Source organism: Ornithorhynchus anatinus, chromosome Y2 (genome assembly GCF_004115215.2).
Source record: "Ornithorhynchus anatinus isolate Pmale09 chromosome Y2, mOrnAna1.pri.v4, whole genome shotgun sequence".
NCBI classification, from domain to species: Eukaryota; Metazoa; Chordata; class Mammalia; order Monotremata; family Ornithorhynchidae; genus Ornithorhynchus; species Ornithorhynchus anatinus.
The window spans coordinates 1797219-1821046 of record NC_053176.1 but is presented as its reverse complement, the minus strand read 5'-3'; the positions used below and the strand labels follow the sequence as shown (position 1 = coordinate 1821046).

General features: G+C 43.3%; 1 protein-coding gene across 2 annotated transcripts in view; it reads right to left on the bottom strand.

Annotated features, from left to right (window-relative positions):
• Positions 1–18095: 18095 nt before the first annotated feature.
• LOC114808675 (chromodomain Y-like protein) overlaps positions 18096–23828 on the bottom strand; it is a 147774-nt gene continuing 142041 nt past the window's right edge. For both annotated transcript variants that reach the window (XM_029056464.1, XM_029056468.1), the window contains exons 6-7: positions 21759–21902; positions 18096–19726 (exon numbers count right to left, since the gene is read on the bottom strand). In XM_029056464.1, coding sequence (XP_028912297.1) covers positions 19568–19726; positions 21759–21902 — 303 coding nt within the window. In that variant the 3' untranslated portion in view covers positions 18096–19567. The remainder of the gene's footprint in view (positions 19727–21758; positions 21903–23828) is intronic.

Genomic DNA, 23828 nt, shown 5'->3' with positions numbered 1-23828 from the left:
CGCCTTTTCCTTTCCATGCAAACTGCTCCCAGGTTCGTGCAATCACTTAATCCTATCCTGACTGGATTAATGAATTAGCCTCTTTTCTAACTTCTCAAGCTCCTGTTTCTCCCCAGTTAAGTCCTGACTTCATGCTGCTGCCCTGACTGTCTTTCTAAAGAAACCTTCTGGGCATGTCACCTCCCTCCCCAAAAATCTCCTATCAACCTCTGTATCAAACAAAAACTCCTCACTATTGGGTTCAAAGTTCTCCATCACCTTGTCCCTTCTTACTTCACCTCCCATCTATCTTCCTATATCCCAGCCCACACATTCTACAACTCTGGAGCTAAGCTTCTCACTGTGCCTCGTTCTCCACTGTTCCGTCTTTGACCCTTGACCCACATCCAACCTTTGGTCTTGGACACCCTCCCTCCTCAAATCTCCCAAACAATATCACACGTCCCTGCCTTCAAAGCCTTACTTGAAGGCTCATCTCCTCCAGGAGACCTTTCCAGAATGTCTCCCTTTTCCTCAGCTCCCCCTCCACTTCCTGTCACCTCAACTCGCTCCCTTTCCTCTAAACCCTCGCCCTACAGCACTTGTGTCTTTATCTATACATATCTATAATCTGTTTATTTATATTGATACTTGTTTCTTGTTTTGAAGTGTATGTATAATTTTATGTATTTGTATTGACATCCATTACTTGTTTTGATGTCTAAATTCCACCTTCTAGACTAAGCATGGAAGGGCCAGGTATTTTCTCTCCTTATTGCTAAATTTTACTTTCCAAGTGCTTAATATAGTGCTGTGCACACTGCACACTGAACTGTAATAAGTACTCAATAAAGTGACTGATTGAATGAATGAATGAATGAATGAATAAAGTGCTTTTTCTTTACTAACGCTTGGGTGAGGGGCTGTTGCTATGGTTTGCTGAAAGAGCTAGCTAGAATAGACCTTTCAAAGAGAAGAAAGTTAAAGATGGACCAGGTACACCGTTTCTGATCAGGAAGATTCATGTCAAGAAAAGCAAGCTATTACCTGCCCTGAGGCCACAATGAGAGAGGGATTACAGGCGGATCGGTCTTTGCCCAGCCCAGGAGTGTCAATATTTATGTTCTGTCTCTAGTCTAGTTTAGCCTAATCTCCTCATCTAAACTGCAAACTTGTTATAGACAGGGAATGTGTCTATCAATTCTATTGTTCTGTACTCTCCCACATGCCTAGAGCAGTGATCTGCACACAGAAAGCTCTAAGTAAATACTATTGATTGGTGATTGGAATATATTTCTCAAAAACACTAGGGGAAAAAGATAGCCACAATAGAGAAATGTTTGTCATTAGAGACTGGAGGCCCTACACATAAGGGTGTCAGTCATCCCATATGATAACCTATATGTCATTGTCTTCTCTCATTTTCTTGGCAGCATTTGTCAGGAGAGGGTCACAGTCATTCTGGATTAAATGTTGCAGGAGTGAAAGGTGAGTGAAACCAGGCTCAGCCCATTTCCTATGGTGAATTTACTGTATTCTCAGTATTGAATTTTGGCAAATCCTGTCCATAACTGGAACTCCAAACTGTGGAACAGTGAAGCTGGCCTGGTTCCCCCAACTTTTTTGGTGTACCTTCCCAAAAAGGCAAATGTGACCTCTCTCAATGTGTGAAGCACAAGGTCAGAAATATGAGCAGTCAAAAATATATAAGGTCAGAAATATGCAGTCAGAAATAGTAAAAAATGTGCAGAGCGAGAAAGATACACCGTCAGAAATGCATCTAGTATCAACTGTCTAGGCACAGCCCAGTCTGTCAACTTTCTAAAGGAAAGTGCTAAAAACAGGTAAAATGATCACAAGGGAGATGGAAGAGGGAAGAAGGAAGAAAGCAGAAGAGGCCAAGGAGGAGGACAAGGAGGGAAAGGAGAGTAATCTACACACTGGCTATTTAGTTTCTGAATAATGAAGAATTGGGGGAAGTTGTAAACACAGGTTCTAATTCTGGCTCTGCTAATTAACTGCTGGGTGATCTTAAACAAGTCACATCACTTTCTGTGTACTTCAGTTTCCTCATCTGAAAAATGGGGATTTTTCTCCATTTCTCCTGTTCTCCCTCCTACTCAAGCTGTGAGCCCCTTGTGGGATGGAGACTGTGTGTGGTCTGGTTAACTTGAGTCTACCTGAAACTTAGAACAGTGTTTGAAATAAAGTAAGAACTTAATCATCATCATTATCCTATTGTCATCATCCCTCAGTCAAAGTGAAACAAAGAAATCATGTTGGGCAGATCAAAGACTAACTCTGACCCTATTTCCTAGCCGGAAGTGAAGAGACAAGGCAAGCTCAGGAAGAGTTAATTTAGTGAAATGGTTTAATTCTCTTCCCCACCTTCAAAATCCTCCTAAACTCACTTCTCTTCCAAGAAGCCTTCCCTGATTAAGCCCTCATCTTCCCATCCACCCTCACCCCTTTGTCCATTATGCATTTGGCTGGGTACTCCTTAACCACTTTGATTCCCATCACAGAACAGCCCTTATGAACATATCTTTATACTCTATTTTCCCTCTCTGTAATTTTTTAATATCTGTCTCCCCTTGAAGTCTATAACCTCCTTGTGGGCAGGAGTTGTGTCTACCAACTCTATTATTCATTATTCTTTCCCAAGTGTTTGGTGCAGTGTTCCACCCACAGTAAGTAATAAAAATAATGGTATTTGTTAAGCACTTACTATGTGTCAAACACTGTTCTAAGTGCTGGGGTAGATGCAAGTTAATCAGATTGAACACAGTAAGGACTCAATAAATATCACTGATTGGCTGATTGATTGCCTGATTCTTGTAAAGAATGGGGCTTTAACACATTTAGACTGTGAGCCCACTGGGGGCAGGGATTGCTGTATTGTAGTTTCCAAGTGCTTAGTCCAGTGCTCTGTACACAGTAAGTGTTCAATAAATATGATTGAATGAATTAATTTAGATCATTCCCTGCCCCTGAAGAAGCAATCCACCTCTAAAGCCCATCTTCACAGTATCCATTCAAAGTAGACACCAGAAACAGTGTCCTTACCTCTTTAGAAAAAGTGAGCATGCGTTTTGAAGGGTCAAGACTCCCAGTCAAGAAAATACCAAACGTATCTGAGCAGAAATAAGAGAATGAAAGATATTTGTTAAAGTGCAATAAGTCTATAGCAGAAAAAGAGAGAATGACTTGGGGGAGACAGGGGAAGGGGGGACGGGGAGGAGGAACAGGAAAAAGGAGAAGAAGAAGATGAGAAGGAGGAGAAGGTGGAGAAGAATAGGAAGCAGAGAGAAGAAAAGAAAAAGAAAAGAAGAGGAAGCTAAGAGGAGAGGGAGAAGACAAGGAGGAGGAGGAGGAAAAAAGAAGAGAAGAAGAGGGGAAGAGGAGGAGGAAAAGGAGCAGGAAGAGGAGGGACACAGATTCTAGCATTCACAGCAAGAAAGACAGGTAGGACACGACAGATAAAACAAAGGCTAAGACAGTGGAAAAGCTCAGTTACAGCTATGGGCAAAGTTAATGATGATTAATAGCATATATTGAGCTCTTACTGTTTGCAGAGCACTGTACTAAAACACTTGGAAAGTACAATAGACAGTAAGTTTGTTAGGGACAGGGAATGACACCCTCTAATTCTGTTGTACAATAATAGCAGTCTATGTCAGACTTTCACTTCTGGGCATTTCCCACTGAGCCTTCTGTTCCTTGAACATATTATTAACTAATAATGTTATTCGTTAAGTGCTAGTATGTGCCAGGCACTGTAAAAATTACTGGGATATGTACAAATTAATCAGGTTGGACACAGTCCATGTCCCACATGGGACTCAAATGTCTTAATCCGCATTTTACAGATGAGGTAACTGAGGCACAGAGAAGTGAAGTGACTTGCCCAAAGTCACAAAGCAGAGAAGCAACATGGCTTATTGGAAAGGGCACAGCCTGGAAGTCAGAGAACCTGGGTTCTAATCCCTACTCCACCACTCATCTGCTCTGTGACTTTGGGAAAGTCCCTTGCTTCTTGGTGCCTCAGCTCATTCATCTGTAAAATGAGGATAAAATACATGCTATCCCTCCCTCTTAGATTGTGAGTGCCCTGTGGGAGGGGAACTGGCAAACCTGATTACACTGTATCCTTCCCTGCCCTGATACAGCACTTGGCTCTTACAGCTTTTAGGAAATAATTATTTTCAAAGACTCTTGTTGTGTTGCAAATGACCAACATACCAGTTCATATTTTGAACATTTCTATATTCATTTCCCAGAGATCATAAATGGCCTGGTGGAACTTACCTTTGGGTTACAAAGGTGGTCCCAACTGTCAGGCCAAGACAGAGTCATACTGAGGGGTTGGCTCTTGACACACATGTCAGGAGAGGGGTTGGCTCTTGACACACATGTCAGGACACTCCGGAAGGGCAGAGGCTAGTAACCACATACATTTGCTGGGAGGACAGTTTATGGGTGGGATCAGAAATGCCACTGACTGGGAGGAAGGCATCAAGGCAAGGCCTTGCCTTTGACCCAGGGAAGGAGATAGTAAGGAGAGTTAAAGAAAGGCCCTAACTCCAGAGGAACCTTATGTAACAGTATTAGCTAAGCTCTTTTATGTGCCAAGCCCTGTACTAAGCACTGGGGTGGATACAAGATGATTAGATCGGACACAGTCCCTGTCCCACATGGGGCTCTCAATCTATGGTGTAGGGAGAATGGGTATCAATTCCCCATTTTTCAGCTGAGGAAATTGAGACACTGAGAAGTTAAATGATTTGCTCAAAGTAACCCAGAAGGCAAGTGGCAGAGCTGGATTTAGAGCTCAGGCTTGTGTTTTTTTGACTAGGTTTCATTGCTTTTCAGTCTTTGAGCATTGTGATTGGAAGTGAGAAATGTAAGGGGAGGCTGGAGCCAGGAAGGAGTGGGTAAATTGAATTCTAAAGGGATGAAGAACTATTGAAGGAGAGGAGGATGGTTATATTTCCTCAAGAGTACTGGCCAGGTATGGAAGTGTCCTCCTGGAGAAGCCTTTGGTATGGGAAAGTCCTTCTGAAGAAGCCTTCCCTAGGGAATCTTAGCAAAGGGCTAGGTCTGTGGAGAAGGCAAAGAAGGGTAATCCAGCATCCCCACTTTTCCCAAACGCTTTCACTTTGGACAAAAGGGAGAAAGGAATGCAACTGCTCGCTTTCCCATTAAAATTGAGTCTTTACAAAGGAAACCCGAGTTCCCTTCTTTGCTGACTCTACACTATTGTTTTTCTGAGACCTCATCTGCAAAAGCAATTGAAACAAAACCTTGTCACAGCTTCTGCTACTGGAAACTAACTTTCCAGCTCAGCCTGATTTGACGTATTTGGGCAGAATTTTAAAGCTTAAAAGCCACAATTCTAATCTCATTTCTAAATTTAGGTTATCAAACACAAATTGCAGCCAACAAGTAGCTGTTATTGAACTGATGGTGGAAGGTTGCCTTAGTGTTTCCACAAGTGCATTGCCCTATTGTTTTAATTCAAGTATTTGCCTCTAAATCTGTAGTGTTTCACAAGGTCCCTCTTTGGGCTCTTATGGTCCACCATTGACCCTCCACTCTCACCACTAATTCCTCAACCCCTTCTGAGTTCCCTGCCCAGAGGTTGCTCCCCTCTTATAGTGTCAAACAATGGTATTTACTGAACACTTACTGTATGCTAAGCATATTGGTGCTTGGGAATATCTGTTCTTCATCCTCCTTAGACCGTGAGCCCCATGTGTCACCTGGTTAACTTGTAATAACCCCAGCACTTAGTAGATGCTTAACACATAGTAAGGCATAACAAATACCATAGTTATTATTATTTTAATTAACACCACATGAGAGCTGATAGACCCAAGAAGCTTAAAGGCCATCCCCTCCACATGTGCTTCAGAACCCATCCCCTCACACCTTATAAAAACTCTTGCCTCTTCCCTCCTCCCCTCCTTAACCTCCATTGTCAATCTCTTACTCTCCAACAGCTTCTTCCCCTCTGCCTTCGAACATTCCCATATCTTCCCCACCCTAAAAAAACCTTCAGTCTCTCCGGTTTTTGCCCCATCTCCCCCCATCCTTCCTTTCCAATAGCTTGGAGCGAGTCAAGTTCTTCTCCTCCAACTCTCTCCTGAACCTACTCCAATCTGGCTTCTGTCCCCTCCAATCCACTAAAATGGCCCCCGCAAAGGTGCCAAATGATCTCCTTCTTGTCAAATCCAAGGACTCCTACTCCATCCTAATCCTCCTCGACTTCTCAGGTGCCTTTGATGTGGTCGAACATCTCCTTCTACTCAATATGCTATCCAACTGATTCCATCCTCTCCAGGTTCTCCTCATCTCTCTGGCCATTCATTCTCAATCTCCTTCTTGGGCTCCTTCTTCCCTTCCCATCCCCTAATTGTAGGGGTTCCTCAAGGGCCAGTTCTTGGTCCGCTTCTATTCTCCATCTATACTCATTCCCTTGGTGAACTCATTCGCTCCCACAGCTTCAACTACCATCTCTACATAATGATACCTCAATCTATATCTCCTCCCCCGTTCTCTCTCCCTCCCTCCAAGTTTACATCTCCTCCTGACTTCAGGATATTGCCACTTGGATGTCCTCCCACCATCAAATACTCAACATGTCCAAGATAAAGCTCCTTATCTTCCCTCGCAAACCCTGTTCTCTCCAGAACTTGCCTGTCACTGTGGATGGCTCAACCAACTTTCCTGTCTCACAAGCCCACAAACCTGTTGTCATTCTTGACTCCAATCTCTCAAGCATGAGTTTGGGAGTCAGAGGTCATGAGTTCTGATCCCAACTCCACCACTTGTCAGATGTGTAACTTTGGGCAAGTCACTTCACTTCTCTGTGCCTCAGTTACCTAATCTGTAAAATGGGATTAAGACTATGAGCTCCATGTGGGACAACCTGACTAACTTGTATCCCCCCCAGTGCTTGGCACATAATAAGTGCTTAACAAATGCCATCATACCAAATGCCATCATACCATTATTCATACCATATATTCAATTTGTCACCAAAGCCTGCCAGTCTCACCTTCACAACACTGTTAAGATCTGCCTTTCCCTCTCCATCTAAACCACTTCCCATGTTAGTACAATCACTCATCCTGACCTGACTCTATTACTGCATCAGCATCCTTTCTGAATTCCCAACCTCCTGTCCCTCCCCATTTCAGTTTATACTTCACTCTGTTTCCCAGATTATCTTTTTTCAGAAATGTTCTGTGTATGTCACCTCCCTCCTCAAAAATCTCTGGTGATTGCCTATCAACCTCTGTATCAAGCAAAAACTACTCACTATGGGCTTCAGAGTCCTCCAGAACCTTGCCCCCTCCTAACTCACCTCCCTCCTCTTCTTCTACATCCCAAACCATACACTCTGCTCTTCTGATGTTAACCTTCTCACTGTGCCTTGATCTCCCCTGTCCCGCCTTCAATCCTTGGCCACCTTATCTCTGGTCTGGAATGTTTTCCCTCTCAAATCCACCCCCAAATCACACTTCCGCACCTTCAAAGCCCTAATGAAAGCTCACCTCCTCCAAGAGGTCTTTCCAGAATAAGCCCCCCTTTTCATCTGCCCCGCCTCCCTTCCCCATCATCCTGACTCACTCCCTTTGCTCTACTCCCCTTCTCTCTTCACAGCACTTATTTATACTTATAATTCTATTTATTTTTATTAATGATTAATTATACTAATTATTATAATATATTAATTTATTGTAATTTAATATAGTTAATAAATTCATTATATTTATTTACAATGATGCTACTGATGCCCATTTACTTGTTTTGATGTCTGACTCTCCCTTCTAGACTGTGATCCCAATTTGAGCAGGTATTGTCTTTATTTGTTGCTCCATTGTACTTCCTAAGCTCTCAGTATAGAGCTCTGCCCTAGTAAGTGCTCAATAAATATGACTGAAAGAATTAATGAGAACAAGGGAGTGGTTGAAGAGGTGGAGAAAGCAGATTCCCCACATTCCTCAGTTTGTTGTTGCCACTACCCAAAATCCAGCATGTTTTAGTGGATAGAGCACATGCTTTGGTATTAGTAGAAGGACCTAAATTATAATCCCAGCTCCATCACATGCCTGCTTTGTGACCATGGACAAGTCACTTAACCGTATCTGTAAAATAGGGATTAAAAGTGCATGAGCCCCATGTGGGACAACGCCTAACCTGTATCTACCCCAACACTCAGAACAGTGCTTGGCACATAGAAAATGCTTAACAAATATCATAATCATTATTATTTTTAGTACAGCAGCAACAGGCTTTTTCATCCCTTCTGACCCCATGCTTGTGAGACACTTGTCTGGAAAAACTACCCTCTTTGCGAATGTCTACAGTGATGGGGAGAAGCAACTTAATTTTTCTTAAGTTCCCAACTAAGGGGATCAGGATTTTGGACACTCAAGGTCGGACAGGATGGGATTCCTTCAGGGACTGGGAATAAGGATGGGAGGAGGAGAAGGTGACGAAAGAGGATGAGAAGTAAAGAGGGAGTGGTAGAAAGAGAGATGGGGGAAGATGGAGAGCAGCTTCAGCTCTTGGTCCTTCTCTGGGTTATTCAAGGGAGCCGGAGGAAAGCAGGGGTATACTGGTGTGGCAATAAATACTTTCTCACTGTATCAAAAACTCCCCGCTCTAGGACAGCTTAGTGGTGACAAGAGCAATCAGTAGTGCCAGGGCTGTTGTTTGAGAGGGAAGTCTTTTCTGCCCGCTCCTCTGGCCTTCTGGTTTTCTGGTCATTTGGGCTAACAGTTGAACCCTAACGGCTTTCAAGCTAGACCTTATCATGTCTGCTGTGCCCTGAGCAGGACACAATCAGAACAAAGGACTAATACTGCAGGGAACACTTTTGAAACTTCTACCCCCCTGGCTCAAGAGGAAATTCCTTGGAGAATTACCTCACTTTCCTCCTCCAGGTGAGCAAAAGGAATTCCCGTAAGCAAGGGCCCCTGGGGGCAGAGCAATCTGGAGGTGAGGTCCAAATACCTTGGGACCAGCCTAGGGGAATACCATTTCTGGGTCCTTGCTGGTGGTCCCTGGAGGGAACTGGAGTTCGTTGTAGGGTAAGGGCAGGGAGGGATAGACCCCTCCCTAGGATCTGGCAGACATTCATCCACTGGAAACTTCTCTATCCTTGCCCTAAAGAAGGTCTCCATTTGGAAGACAAGAAACAGCAGACTCACTGAGGATGGGTTTTGTCCCTTTCCTCCAAAGGAAGCCCTTGGAGTCTCTCTGTCACTCATGTGCACACAAACATACACCCCAGTGCTTAGAACAGTGCTCTGCACATAGTGAGCGCTTAACAAATACCAACATTATTATACATACTCTCTCCCTCTTTCTCTTTCCCCCCGCCACCTCCCACCCCTTCCCTTCTTCCCCTCTGGGCTGAAGTGGACAGGTAAGTCCCTTATTTAGGATTGCCAACCACTGTGATTGCTAGTCTGGAACAATCTTCTTTAACTCTTTTTTCTCTTATTTTTTAAAAAGCAAGTTAACCAAGACTATTCACTAGAGTTTAAATCCAGGTTTCTGAGCCAAAAGAGTTATTCACTAGTCCCAAAGAATTATCCAAGAGTTAGTCTTCCAGGAGTATTTTTTAATTTCTATCCCTTTGGCTCGATGAAAGCAGAAAACATTCTTTTCTGCTGCTGAATGTTGAAATTGTAGTTTCTGATAGCATAGTCATATTCAAGATTGGTAGAGAATGTGAGGCGTGTGTGGGATATAAGATAACCTGATTATCTTTTATCTACTCCAGCACTTAGTACTGTGCTTGGCACAAAGTAAGCACTTAACACATTCCATCAAAAAACCAGAGTAAAAGGAATTCTACACTTACACTATAAGTACTGTTTGCAAAAACCTGTTCTTGTTTTGACATCCCAAGAAGGATGCCTATTGATAAATGCCATACCCCCGTTATGGCTACTGGAATATACAACTAGCAAGAGAGATGAACATATGCATCATTTTAAACAAAACTTCTAATAAAAACATGCTCTTCATTGGCCTCTGAAATTAATTCAATATCATTTAAAAACCAGTGTACAAAGATGGCTAATTCCCTAAAGATGGCTTCATTATTAGGGTTTCTATTGTAACCTATTTTCCTCTACATAGAAGCACACCTAACTAGTTGATTTGGTAATGTTTTTCCTTGTAAATTGTTGAGTAAGAGTCTTCAGGATTGCTAAATGATTAGTTGAAAGCAGTTGATATAAATGAAGAAAGATTTTCATTCTTCCTTTGATAAGGAAGTAACAAGACAGCATGGGTTGGAGATCAGCCTTTAAAACAATGCTTCAGAACAGAAGCTTAATTTTATATGAAAGAAACTACTATGTTTCTCATGAAGTCATTGCATAAGCAAGTTCCTGGTCTCTGGAGTTGTATATCCTGTTAGCTTTCATGTATTTTTCATATTCCCTGGACCATCCTAAAAAAATTTCTAGAGGGAAAGAGGTTAAGAGGAATGCTTTTCCTTTTTTTTTTTTTTGACTGGGACATCCTGCATAGGATGAAACAAAGTACTCTTGCAAACTTCAAGGGAGTATGGGGTTGGTGATACAATAACAGACTCTGGAATGTCAAAGCAACACAAAACAACCTGGGTGATCAAGAACCCATTCCTTCAGTCAGAGATATTTATTAAGCACCCTGTACATAGCACTGCCCTAAGTGCTTGGGAGAGTACAAGTTGGTATTTATTCATATTATGATTTCCTCACTAGACTTTAAACTCACTGTGGACAGGGATTTTTTTTGTTCACTGTTATGCTGTACTCTCCCAAATGCTAGTACTTTGCACACAGTAAGTGCTCAATAAATACAACTGAATGAAGGAATATTCTAATTGAATGTTTTTTTAAAAACCCCAAAAGTTATTCCAAGAAGGAAGAAGACCAATTGTTCCTTTCTGACAGTTAAGACACTATGGAATAGGATGTACTTCTGGACTTGCAAGTGGCTTTTGGGACAATCTAAGTTTTGACTTTTAGTAGAATCAAAATTCCCTAAAGTTTGCACTACATTTTTTGGTGTGAATTCATAAGAGACTCTCAGAAGTACTTAGAGAAGCAAATTTAACCGCCTACTTGTTTTGTGAATAGTCACATGCATTTCACAATAAGCACCAGTCCACCATGTCTACTGTCCCACTGCATTCCATATACCAGTAGGAAACATGACTTGCAAGCTGAATGCCAGTGACACCGAGTAAACCACAACCTCTATAATAAATTTTCTTTTTTTAAAATGCATTTCTTGAGCACGTATTATGAGCCATGCATGTTCTAAGTGCTGGGGTGGATAGAAGTCAACCAGGTTAGATGTAGTCCATGTCCCACATGGGGCTCACAGTCTTAATCTTCATTTTACAGATGAGGTAACTGAGGCTCAGAGAAGTGACTGACTCAAGGTCACATAGAAGACAAGCAGTGGAGCTGGGATTAGAACCCGGGCCTTCTGACTCCTAGGCCTGACTCCTTTAGGCCATACTGCTTCTCCACTTCCTCCTTACAGGTAAGTCTCAGGACTGAGGTTCATCTGTTACTCTAGATCAGAGATTCCAACTGGCCTCTTTTGCCAAAGGTCACTTACTTAGATTGTGTGCTCTGACCTGAAAGTTTGTTGTGCGCAGGGAACGTATACTGATTCTGTTGAACTGTTCTCTTCTAAGCCCTTAGTATGGTCCTCTGCATTCAGTAAGGACTTCATAAATACTAAGGAAAGCGGCCTACTTTCTTTCAATTTCATTTATGCATTCAATCAATCATATTTATTGAGCACTTACTTATGTGCACAGCACTGTCCTAAGTGCTTGGAATGTACAATTCAGCAACAGATAGAGACAATCCCTGCCCAAAAATGGACTCACAGTCTAAACGGAGGAGACAGACAGCAAAAGAAAACAAGTAGTCTGATATAAATATCATCAAGATAAATAGAATCATAGACATACACACATCATTAAAATAAATATAATAATAAATAATATATACAAATATACACAGTGCTGTGAGGAGGGGAAGGGAGAAGAGCAGAGGGTGGGGGGAGAGGAGGGGAGGAGGAGCAAAGGGAAAGGGAGGGCTCAGTCTGGGAAGGCCGCTCAGCCTGGGAAGGCCTTTTGGAGGAGGTGAGCTCTCAGTAAGACTTTGAAGAGTGGAAGAGAGTTAGTTTGGCTGATGTGAGAAGGGAGGACATTCCAGGACAACAGTAGGACCGGGGCCAGGGGTCGACAGCGGGACAGGCGCGAACAAGGGACCATGAGGAGGTGAGTGGCCAAGGAACAGAGTATACGGGATGGGCTGTAGAAGGAGAGAAGGAAGATCAGGTAGGAGGGGGCAAGGTGATAGAGAGCTTTAAAGCCAAGAATGACGAGGGTTTTTTTATGCAAAGGTTGATAGGCAACCACCAGAGGTTTTTGAGGAGGGGAGTGACATGCCTAGAGTTTTTCTGTAAGAAGATGTTCTGGGCAGCAGAATGAAGATAGACAAGTGGGTAGAGACAAGAGGAAGGAAAATCAGAGAGGAGACTGACACAGTAATCCAGTCGGGATATTATGAGAGCTCGTACCAGCACGGTAGCAATTTGGATGGAGAGGAAGCTGTGGATTTTGGCAATATTATGAAGGTGAGACCGGCAGGCATTCGTGACAAATTGGATATGTGTGTGAATGAGAGAGCAGAGTCAAGGATGACACCATGGTTGCGGGCCTGTGAGACAGGAAGGATGGTAGTGACAAGAAGGTCAGGGAGAGGACATGGTTTGGTAGGGAAGATAAGGAGCTCAGTCTTAGACTTGTTGAGTTTTAGGTGGTGGGCAGACATCCAGGTGGAGATGTCCTGAAGGCAGGAGGAGATACGAGCCTGGAGGGAGAGGAAGAGAGATATAGATTTGGGTGTCATCTGCATAGAGATGATAGTTGAAGCTGCGGGAGCGAATGAGTTTACCATAGATGGAGAACAGAAGAGGGCCAAGAACTGACCCTTGAGGAACCCCTACAGTTAGTGGATGGGAGTGGGAGGAGGAGCCTGTGAAGGAGGTTGCGAATGAATGGACAGAAAGATGAGGAGAACCAGGAGATGACGGAGTCCATGAAGTTAAGGTGAGATAAGGGGGAGGAGGGGATGGTTACAGCCTCTCAAAGGCAGCTGAGAGGTTGAGGAGGATTAGGATAGAATAGGAGCCACTGGATTTGGCAAGAAAGAGGTCATTGGTGGCCTTTGAGAGGACAATTTCGATGGAGTGGAGGGAATGGAAGCCAGATTAGAGGGGGTCCAGGTCAGAGTTGGAGTTAAGGAATTAAAGGCAGTGAGATTAGATGACATTAGATGACGCATTCTAGGAGTTTGGAAAGAAAGGGCAGGAGGCAGATAGGACATTAACTGGAAGGGGAAGGGGTCAAGAGAGGTTTTTTTAGGATGGAGGAGACGTGGGCATGTTTGAAGGTCGGGGAAGAAGCCGTAGGAAAGTGAGTGGTTAGAGATGGAAGTTAAGGAGGGGAGGAGGGAAGGGGCAATAGTTTTTATAAGGTGAGCAGGAATGGGGTCCGAAGTACAAATGGAGGGAGTGTCACTTGCAAAGAGGGAGGAGATCTCCTCTGAGGCTCCTGCTGTGAAGGATGGAAAAATAAGGGAAAAGGTTGACAGCGGTGGGGAAGGAGAAAGGGGAGGGGTGACTTTGAGGAGTCAGGCCTGATGGTGTTAATTTTTGTAATGAAGTAGGTGGCCAGATCGTTGGGGGTGAGGGATGGAGGAGGGGGAAGAACACTGGCCCTTGAAGTTGATCTAATTGCTGTTGCTTACCTTGCCAATCTCACCGTATAACTTTAATCCCTCCCCAGATGCCCTTCCCAGTCCTCACCTTCCCTACCTCCTCTGCCACCCAATTCCCCCCGTCCCCTCTCCCAGCCCCCATCCCTCCCCCACATCCCTTCCCTGTAATTCATTCATTCATTCAATCATATTTATGGAGCACTTAGTGTGTGCAGAGCACTGTACTAAATCCTTGGAAAGTACTATTCAGCAATGCATAGAAATAGTCCCTTCCCACAAGAGGCTCACAGTCTAGAAACGGGGAGACAGACAAGAAAACAAAGCAAAACAATTAGACAGGCAACAAAAGCATCAATATAAAGAAATAGAATTACAGACATATACACACCATTAATAAAATAGAATAATAAATATATACATATTTACACAAGTGCTGTGGGGTAGGGGGGTAGAGCAGAGGGAGGGAGTAAGGATGATGGGGAGGGAAGAAAGAACAGAGCAAAAGAGGGGCTTATTCTAGGAAGGCCTCCTGGAGGAGGTAAGCTTTCAGTAGGGCTTTGAAGGTGGGGAAGAGAACTATTTTGGTAGATGTGAGCATTGAGGGCATTCCAGGAGAGAGGTAGGACGTGGGCCAGGGATTGATGGCGGGACAGGCAAGAATGAGGCACAGTAAGGAGGTTAGCAGCAGAGGAATGGAATGTGCGGGTGGGACTGTAGAAGGAGAGAAGGGAGGTGAGTTAGGAGGGGGCAAGATGATGGAGAGCTTTGAAGCCAATAGCGAGGAGTTTTTGCTTGATACGAAGGTGGATGGGCATCCACTGGAGAATTTTGGGGGGGAAGGGGTAACATAGCCCAGAGCATTTCTGTAGAAAGATAATCCGGGTAGCAGAGTGACATATAGACTGAAGGGGAAGGTAATTCCTCTGTCTCAGCGCCAACCCTTTTCCCCCCTCCCCCCGCTCAGGCCCCCACCAACTCACTACCATCCCACACCTCCTGGCCTCGTGCACTGCGCCCACTCCTCCCTACCCCATCTCTGTTTTTCAGGCCCACCACCACTCCTCATCCCTCTCCCAACGAGCTGGCCCCGTTAGCTCACTCCCATCCAAACCCTCCCCCACCTCCTGTGCCATCCTCCTTCCCTCTTCCCCCTCCACAGCTGCTGCCAAGTGTGGCCTATGGAACCCCTGCTCTATCATGGGAAAGGTGCCTTTCATCCTTGACCTGTTCCTGTCTCAGTGACTCCTTCTCCCCATCACTGAAATCTGGCTTTCCCCTGGGGCATGGTCTCCCCTACTGCTCTCCTCAGAGGGTGGCTCTTCGTCTCCTCCCAGAAATCCCAGTCTGACCACAACTAGAGCCCGGGCTTGGGAGTCAGAGGGCATGGGTTCAAATCCCGGCTCTGCCACTTCAACTGTGTGACTGTGCGCAAGTTACTTCACTTCTCGGTGACTCAGTTACCTCATCTGTAAAATGGGGATTAAGACTGTGAGCCTCACGTGGGACAACCTGATTATGCTGTATCTACCCCAGCAATTAGAACAAATGCTAATCTGTGCTATTCCCCCATAGAGACCTCCAATTTCTCAACCCCATCCCTCTCTAATACATCACACCCCACCTAGCCTCCTCCATACCCAATTTACCCACTCTTGATGACCAAATAGACAATCTCAACACCTCTCTACTGAACTCAACTCACTTGCTCCCCTATCATTCATTCAATAGTATTTATTGAGCGCTTACTATATGCTGAGCACTATACTAAGTGCTTGGAATGTACAATTCAGCAACAGATAGAGATAATCCCTGCCTAATGATGGGCTCACGGTCCAAGCGGGGGAGACAGACAGCAAAGCAAAACAGAACAAAACAAAACAAGACAACATCATCAAGTTAGAGATATACACCTCATTAACAAAATAAATAGGGTAGTAAATAATATATACAAATGAGGACAATGCTGAGGGGAGGGGAAAGGGAAAGAGCAGAGGATTGCGGGGGAGGGAAAGGGAAGAGGAGCAGAGGGAAAGGGGGGCTTAGTTTGGGAAGGTCTCCTGGAGGAGGTGAGCTCTCGGGAGGGTTTTGAAGAGGGGAAGAGAGTTTGGCTGATGTGAGGAAGGAGGGCATTCTGGGACACCAGAAAGATATGATCCAGGGGTCCATGGTGGGACAGGCTCTAACAGGGGACCGTGAGGAGGTGAGCAGCAGAGAAGTGGAGTGTACGGGTGGGCAGTAGAAAGAGAGAAGGGAGGTGAGTAGGAGGGGGAAAGGTGATGGAGACCTTTGAAGCCAAGAGTGAGGATTTTTTTTTTTTGCGAAGGTTGATAGGCAACCACTGGAGGTTTTTGAGGAGGGGAGTGACATGTTCAGAGCGTTTCTGAAGGAAGATGATCCAAGCAGCGGAATGAAGAATAGAGTGAAGTGGGGAGAGACAGGAGGAAGGGAGATCAGAGAGAAGGCTGACCACAATAATCCAGTTGGGATATTATGAGAGCCTGAGGCAGCATGATAGCAGTTTGGGTGGAAGAAATGGTGGATCTTGGCAATATTGTGAAGGTGAGACCGGCAGGTGTTGGTGATAGATTGGATGTGTGTCACTCTTGTACCACTAACCCACAGCCCTAGATAACTTGTACTGTCCACGCCCTTTGTTCTTGTGTTTGAGCGCAGAATGCTGCTGGCAGAAATGTAAACATCAGGCCAATCCTGACCACTTGAAATTTAACCTTTCTTGTTTTAATTCTACTCTAACCTGTCCCACAAAACTATTTCTCTCCCATGCCCATTGGCCTCTCCAGTTGCTCCAGACTTTTAACTTCTTCCTCAAGCCCCCTGCTCCTCCCGACCCTCCATCCCTTGCCCCCAGTATCCTGGCCATCTACTTGAATAAGAAAATTAACACTATCAGGTGTGCGCTCTCTCCTCAGACCCTCTGCCTGCTGGCCCCCTCTTCAACTTTCCCATCCTAACCAGCAGTATCTCCAGAGGAGATCTCCTGCCTCTTCTCAAATGCCACCCCCTCAACATGCACACTGGACCCCTTTCCTTCACCCCTTATAAAAACTCTCACCCCTACTCTCCTTCCCTCCATAACAGCCACCTCAACCATTCAGTCTCCAATGGCTTCTTCCCCATTGCCTTTAAACATGTCCATTCATTCATTCAATAATATTTATTGAGCGCTATGTGCAGAGCACTGTACTAAGCGCTTGGAATGTACAAATCAGCAACAGATAGCCCTTTGACGGGCTTACAGTCTAATCGGGGGAGACAGGCAGACAAGAACAATGGCAATAAATAGAGTCAAGTCAACAAATAGAGTCCATATCTCCCCCACCCTAAAAAAAACCCCTCCCTTGACCCCACAGCTCTCTCCAGTTCTTGCCCCATTTCCCTCCTACCTTTCTTCTCCAAAATCCTTGACTGAGTCATCTACACCCACTGTCTCAAATTCCTCTCCTCAAATTCTCTCCTGGACTCCCTCCTATCTGGCTACCATCCCCTTCACTGTGCTGAAACTGACCTCTACAAGATCACTAATGATTTCCTTCTTGCTAAATCTAATGGCCTCTCCTCCATCCTAATTCTCCTAGACTTCTCATCTGCTTTTGACACTGTTGACTACTCTCTTCTGGAAACGTTAATCACCCTCAGTTTCACTGACTCTGTCCTCTCCTGGTTCTTATCTTTCTGGCTGTTCATTCTCAATCTCCTTCATGGGCTCCTCCTCTCCCTCTTACCCCCTACTCTGGGGTTCACTCAAGGTTCAGTTTATATCATGAATGAAAGTTTATATCATGGCTGTCGCTCTTCAATTGTGACATCATTGCTTTTCACAAACCTGTAAATCATTCATTCATTCAGTTGTATTTATTGAGCACTTATAGTGTGCATAGCACTGTACTAAGAGCTTAAGCACTGTACTAAGCGCTTGTATGTGCAAGGGCAAAAGTGAAAAGGCATTAGTAGGCATACTGCCGACAGACACAAGTCCACACAGTACCTCTTCGAACAAAGCCAGCAATATGTTCCCAACTGATAGGCAAATACTAATTTTCTTCTGTTGGAGATTGCTGTTTGCTGTTCTTTATTGGCATCTTTTAATTATTCAGATTGCTCATACAACTGATTTTTTTTTTAAATAAAGATGGAGCCCCTCCACTTCTTTTAAGTCCAGCTCCCAAAGAGTAATTAAAAGGATTTATTCAGTACCCAGATGATAGACAGAAGCTTCTTGGAAAATGGAACTGAAGGGAGAAATCAAAAGAGAGGACTGTAGCAGAGAAATCTAGAATATGTTAAGAAATATTAGTTTTATTTTAACCAGTTTTCACAACTGAATATTTATTCTTTAAAAACTTTACAGATTGTACAGTTATATATAGTTTAACTACTGACCAAATAACTAAGTCCCACAGATGCAAAAATACTGTACCAATCCCAGATAAAGACTGATTTACACAGGAAGTTGGGGGAGGTGGTAAGTTCCAAGTATAAACTTCAAAACTGTACAAAAATAAGGTTTGATTTTATTTCGTTCTTCATACATTCATTGCGATTGCAAGCCCAGATGCCCAAGTAATAACAGGCACCTGTAGTCAGGAATCAGTAACAATTAACAATTCCTGAAAGGAATGCAAAATATGTCTATTTACACAGGGCACTCATACACCATGCTGTATAAAGTCCATGGTGGAGACATAAAAAGCATAAAGAACAGTAAATGTCTAATATAAGGTAGTTGTTTTTTAAAATATGTTCCTGTATTTAATAGTGTGCCAAAAGAATTTAATTTATTAAATAAAAATATATTCTAAGTGAATCTAGACATTACATGTATGAACTTAAAATGCATTTTTTGGTGTAATACATCAAATCTGCAAAAGGAACACAAAACTGTATATAAAGTAGAATTCTCACTCAGCAACAAGAAGCTGTTAAATACTTTTTTAAAAAAGTCAGGAAAACTATTTAAAAACCCATTATGACTAATTTATAACTTAGATATTCATATATAAGACATTCAGTGATTTACTAATACTGCAAAATAAGCTTTCTTCTAGAGTGACAGTGGTTTCTTCATGCTAAGTGTGTAAGAATTGACTTTTTTTTAAAGGGAGTCAGATGTTTTCTTAGCATAAATCCTGAGCACACATTCTTTTTTTAGGATATGTGCATCATTCAGCTTTTCACTCTAAGGACTTCTCCTATAAAAGACACTTTATTTTTATTTAGAATAATCTATTATTTGAGGCATTTGCACCTTCTCTGAGATAAAATGCACTGTCTCAGTTCTTGTCTGATTTCTTGGGTCAGTGAAAAGTTTAGCTAATACCCGTTTAAATTCTGTAGTCTAAAAGAAAATATGTATACAAAAAACAAATATTATTCCAGACTTTTCTGCTACCCAAGAAGCAACAAACACAATTCAATGCTTTTCTTCTTTACATGTTCTAGTCAAAGATAATAAAACTAAAGCTTCAACAGCCGTCTGATACTCACTGCTATATTTTTAGTTTGTGTGTGTAAGTTTAATCAATATAAAAGAATTATGTCAGGACAAAGGAGATCTGGTCATTTTTTTTCTCTTTAAGATACAGTACTTTTAAAAACTCCTCAATGGTACACAGCTTTGGATTTTCCAGTTTCCAAGCTTTTTCAGCTATGAGTAAAATTGTTTCAGGCTTTCAAATGGATTGGAGTATCTTTGAGCCATAGATTTTCCATTAAATTCAATTCCAGTGTCATTTTATGAGCACTGCATCCAATTAGAATTCATCAATTTTTCTCTGCAAATATTTTAAAATGGAGTCCATTCCTTGAGCAGAGCCCCAAATTTTCTTTAACATTTCACATTCTCTCTCATTTGCTTGCTCTAAGTCCATCTTCATGACATTGCGCACCAGACCTTTGGATTCTTCAAGAACCTATGCCCAAGCAAAAAAAAAATGGTTCAGTGTTAGAATATGTACAGGACATGGTAGTGTTTTCTTCTTAGGTGGTTTTTTTTTTAAAGCATGATTTCAGTAGTCTGAGTTGTGCTGAGATGCTAGGATTTTGAAGCTTCTTATTTTTAATGTTAGCTGGTGAGATGGTGGAGGAATTTTTAGAATTCTTCTGCTTGCTCCCATCTTTCATCAAAGCACTGGTGAAACCTACTGAGAGTTTCTCAGGCACTTTGAGGAACACAAAGAAAGGCAAGCTGATCCCCCTGTTAATCTGGAGGGAATTCATGATGAAACTGACCCATCTTTTTTCCTTCCTTCCATTTTGATGTCAAGTTTTACAGTCATTCATTCATTCATTCAATCATATTTATTGAGCACTTTCTGTGTACACAGCACTGTAGTAAGCGCTTGGAAAGGACAATTTGGAACAGATAGTGGTAGTCCCTTCCCAACAGTGGGCTCACAGTCTAGAAGGGGGAGACAGACAAGAAAACAAAACAGGTAAACAGGCATCAATACCATCAAAACAGATAAATAAAATTATAGATATATCATAACTTTAATAAAATAAATAGAATAAAAAATATGTACAAATATACACAAGTGCTGTGGGGAGAGGAAGGGGGCAGAGCGGAGGGAGTAGGGGTGATGGGGAGGGGAGGAGGAGCAGAGAAAAAGGGGGGGCTTGGTCTGGGAAGGTCTCCTGGGGAAGGTGAGCTCTCAGTAGGGCTTTGAGGAGGGGAAGAGAGCTAGTTTGGCCAATGTAAGAAGGGAGTGCATTCCAAGCCACAGGTAGGTTATGGGTCAAGAGTTGGTGGAGAGACAGGCGAGAATGAGGCACAGTGAGCAGGTTCGTGGCAGAGGAGCGGAGTGTGTGGGTTGGGCTATAGACAGAGACAAGGGAGGTGAGGTAGGAAGGGCAAGGTGATGGAGAGCTTTGAAGACAATAGTGAGGAGTTTTTGTTTCATGAGAAGGTTGACAGGCAACCACTGGAGATTTTTGAGGAGGGGAGTGACAAGCCCAAAGCGTTTTTGTAGAAAGATAATCTGGTCAGCATAGTATAGACTGAAATGGGAAGAATCAAGAGAATGGGAGATCAGAAAGAAAGCTGACACAGTAATCCAGTTGGATATGATGAGAGATTATACCGGCAACATAGCAGTTTGGATGGAGAGGAAGCGCTGATATTGGTGATGTTGTGAAGGTAACACCGGCAGGTTTTGGTGATGGATTGGATGTATGGGGTGAATGAGAGACTGGAGTTAAGGATGACCTCAAGGTTGCGGGCTTGTCAGTCAACCCTGCATTATCAGCAAGTGGATTTTCCACTTCAAACACTGTCCAAGTCAGAGTTCCCTTGCCTCTCTTTTGTGCAACAGTGGCTCTCTGGAAGTTTCAGTCAACTGGTAGGTTCTGGAGCTGTATTCCCCTGCTGCTTAGATGGATTCCACATTCCTGTTCCACCTCTATTATCCAAATCACTTCTCCCTTTCCAAGAGCTCTAGGTCAGCGAGAGTTAATAGCGTTTTCATTTTCAAAATAGACTTCGAGATTTTCAGAATTTCAGATTTTCAGGTTTTGATGGAAAACTTGAACTTTTAAATTTCATTTGCTATTCTTTAACTTAAAGCAAAGTAGGTAATGCAGTGTTGCGAATGTCTTTCTGACAAAATCCACAGTGTGAAGTATGAAGAACTAGTTTTATATTCTCAAACTGGTCAGTAACCTTTCCCTGGATTTGAGAAGCATTACAGAGATGGGATTTTGATTTTAGCATCCAATGCACATACTATTTTGTTAAAAGCTATGAAAGTCATGGAAGTAAACTTTCTTTTCCTTCTCTTGTTTCTCTTTGACTGTGCTTACAATTCTCCCTACTGTCCTTATACTGAAGGAGTAGGAAAAGTTCTCTATCAAGTTCTTTGTTGGATATCATGAGCTTTCTGGAGGCATGGCGCTGCACACATATAAGAGAATCAGTGTTATATGCAAGAAACAAATGAAACTTACAAGTGAATTACATGTGGCAAGTTCCTTAATTCGAAACATTACTTCCTGTGTGAATGTCCCCGGCCAAAACACTTGGGAGACCAATCCTTTGGCACAAGCCTCCTGTGCGGTCAACTTCCTTCCACTGAACAACATTTCATTCGCCTAAGGGAAAGAAGAGTTATTTCTGATATGAAATGTAATGGGTAAAAGGGGTGGGAGTGAGGGGGAGGGTTATGGCAGGGGAATTGAGAGGAAGAGTATCTGAACAACCTAGAACACTCCAAACACAAAATTAAACATGGTTTGAGAAATGCCTGCCCCACTGGGGGTGCTGAATCCAGATGTGTTGTATTGGGATCTTCGTACCAAGAACAAAACAAAACTAAATCCAAGAGTTTCTGATTGCCACAGGCAATGACACAATTTTCTTTTTGATCTTGAAGAAAATCAAGAAAAAAACATTAGACATTTCATTTCTTTCAAAAGGCAGTTAGTTTTAAATTCATTCATTTATTCAATTAATCCAATTGTATTTATTGATCACTTACTGTGTGCAGAGCAGCATACTAAGCACTTGGAAAATTACAATTAGAGAAAAAATAGAGATAATCCTTACCCAATAGGCTCACATTCTAGAAGGGGGAAGACAGACAACAAAACAAAGCAATTGGAGAGGATGCAAAAGCATCAATTTAAATAAATAGAATTATACATATATACACATCATTAGTAAAATAGAATAATAAATATGTACATATATACACAATTGCTATGGGTCGGGGAGGGGGTAGAGTAGAGGAAAGGCGTAGGGGGTAGAGGGAGGGAGTAGGAGCCATAGGGAGGGGAGGAGGAGCTCAGCAAAAGGGGGTGGGGGTCAGTCTGGAAAGGCCTATTGGAGGAGGTGAGTTTTCATTATGGCTTTGAAGGTGGGGAAGTGTGCTACTTTGTCAGATGTGAGGAAAAGGCATTTCAGGCCAGATGTACGACTTGGATCGGGGTTGACGACGGAACAGGTGAAAATGAGGCACAGTGAGGAGATTAGTGGTAGAGGAACAAAGTGTGCAGGCTGGGCTGTATAAGAAGAGAAGGGAGGTGAGTTAGCAGGGGACAGGGTGATGGAGAGCTTTGAGGTCAATAGTGAAGAGTTTTTGCTTCATACGAAGGTGGATGGGCAATGACTGGAGATTTTTCAGGAGGGGGTGACATGCCCAGAGTGTTTCTATATAAAGATAATCTGGGTAGCAGGCTGAAATACAGACTACAGTAGAGAGAGAAAGGACATTGGGAGATCAGAAAGGATGCTTCTGCAGCCATCCAGTCAGAATATCATAAGTGACTTTACTAACAAGCTAGCAGTTTGGATGGAAAGGAAAGGGAGGATTTTGGCAATATTGTGAAGGTGAGCCCGGCAGGTTTGGTGATGGATTGGTTATGTGGGGTGACTGAGAGAGCAGAGTCAAGGATGATACCAAGTTTGTGGGCTTGTGAGACGGGAAAGATGGAGGTGCCATCCAGAGTGACGGGAAAGTCAGGGAGAGGACAGGGTTTGGGAGGGAAGATAAGGAGCTCACTCTTGAACATGCTGAATTTTAGGCGGCGGACGGACATCCAGGTGGAGATGTCCTGAAGGCAGGAGTAGATGCGAGCCTGGAGGGAGAGATAACAGGGGAAGAGATGCAGAATTGGGTATCATCTGCATAGAGATGACAGTTGAAATCATGGCAGTGAATGAGTTCACCAAGGGAGTGAGTATAAATGGAGAACAGAAGGGGACCAAGAACCGCCCCTTGAGGAACCCTGAGAGTTAGGGGATAGGAGGGAGAGGAGAAGCCCGCCAAGGAGACTGAGAATGAATGGCCAGTGGGATAACAGGAGAACCAGGGGAGTCAGTGAAGCCAAGTCTGGGTAACACATTGAGGAGAAGGGGATGGTCAACAGTGTCAAAGGCAACTGAGAAGTCGAGGAGGAATAGGATAGAGTAGGAGCCACTGGATCTGGCAAGAAGGAGGTCATTGGTAACCTTTGAGAAGGAAGTTTCAGAGGAGTGGAAGGAATGGAAGCCAGATTGGAGGGGTTCCAGAAGAGAGT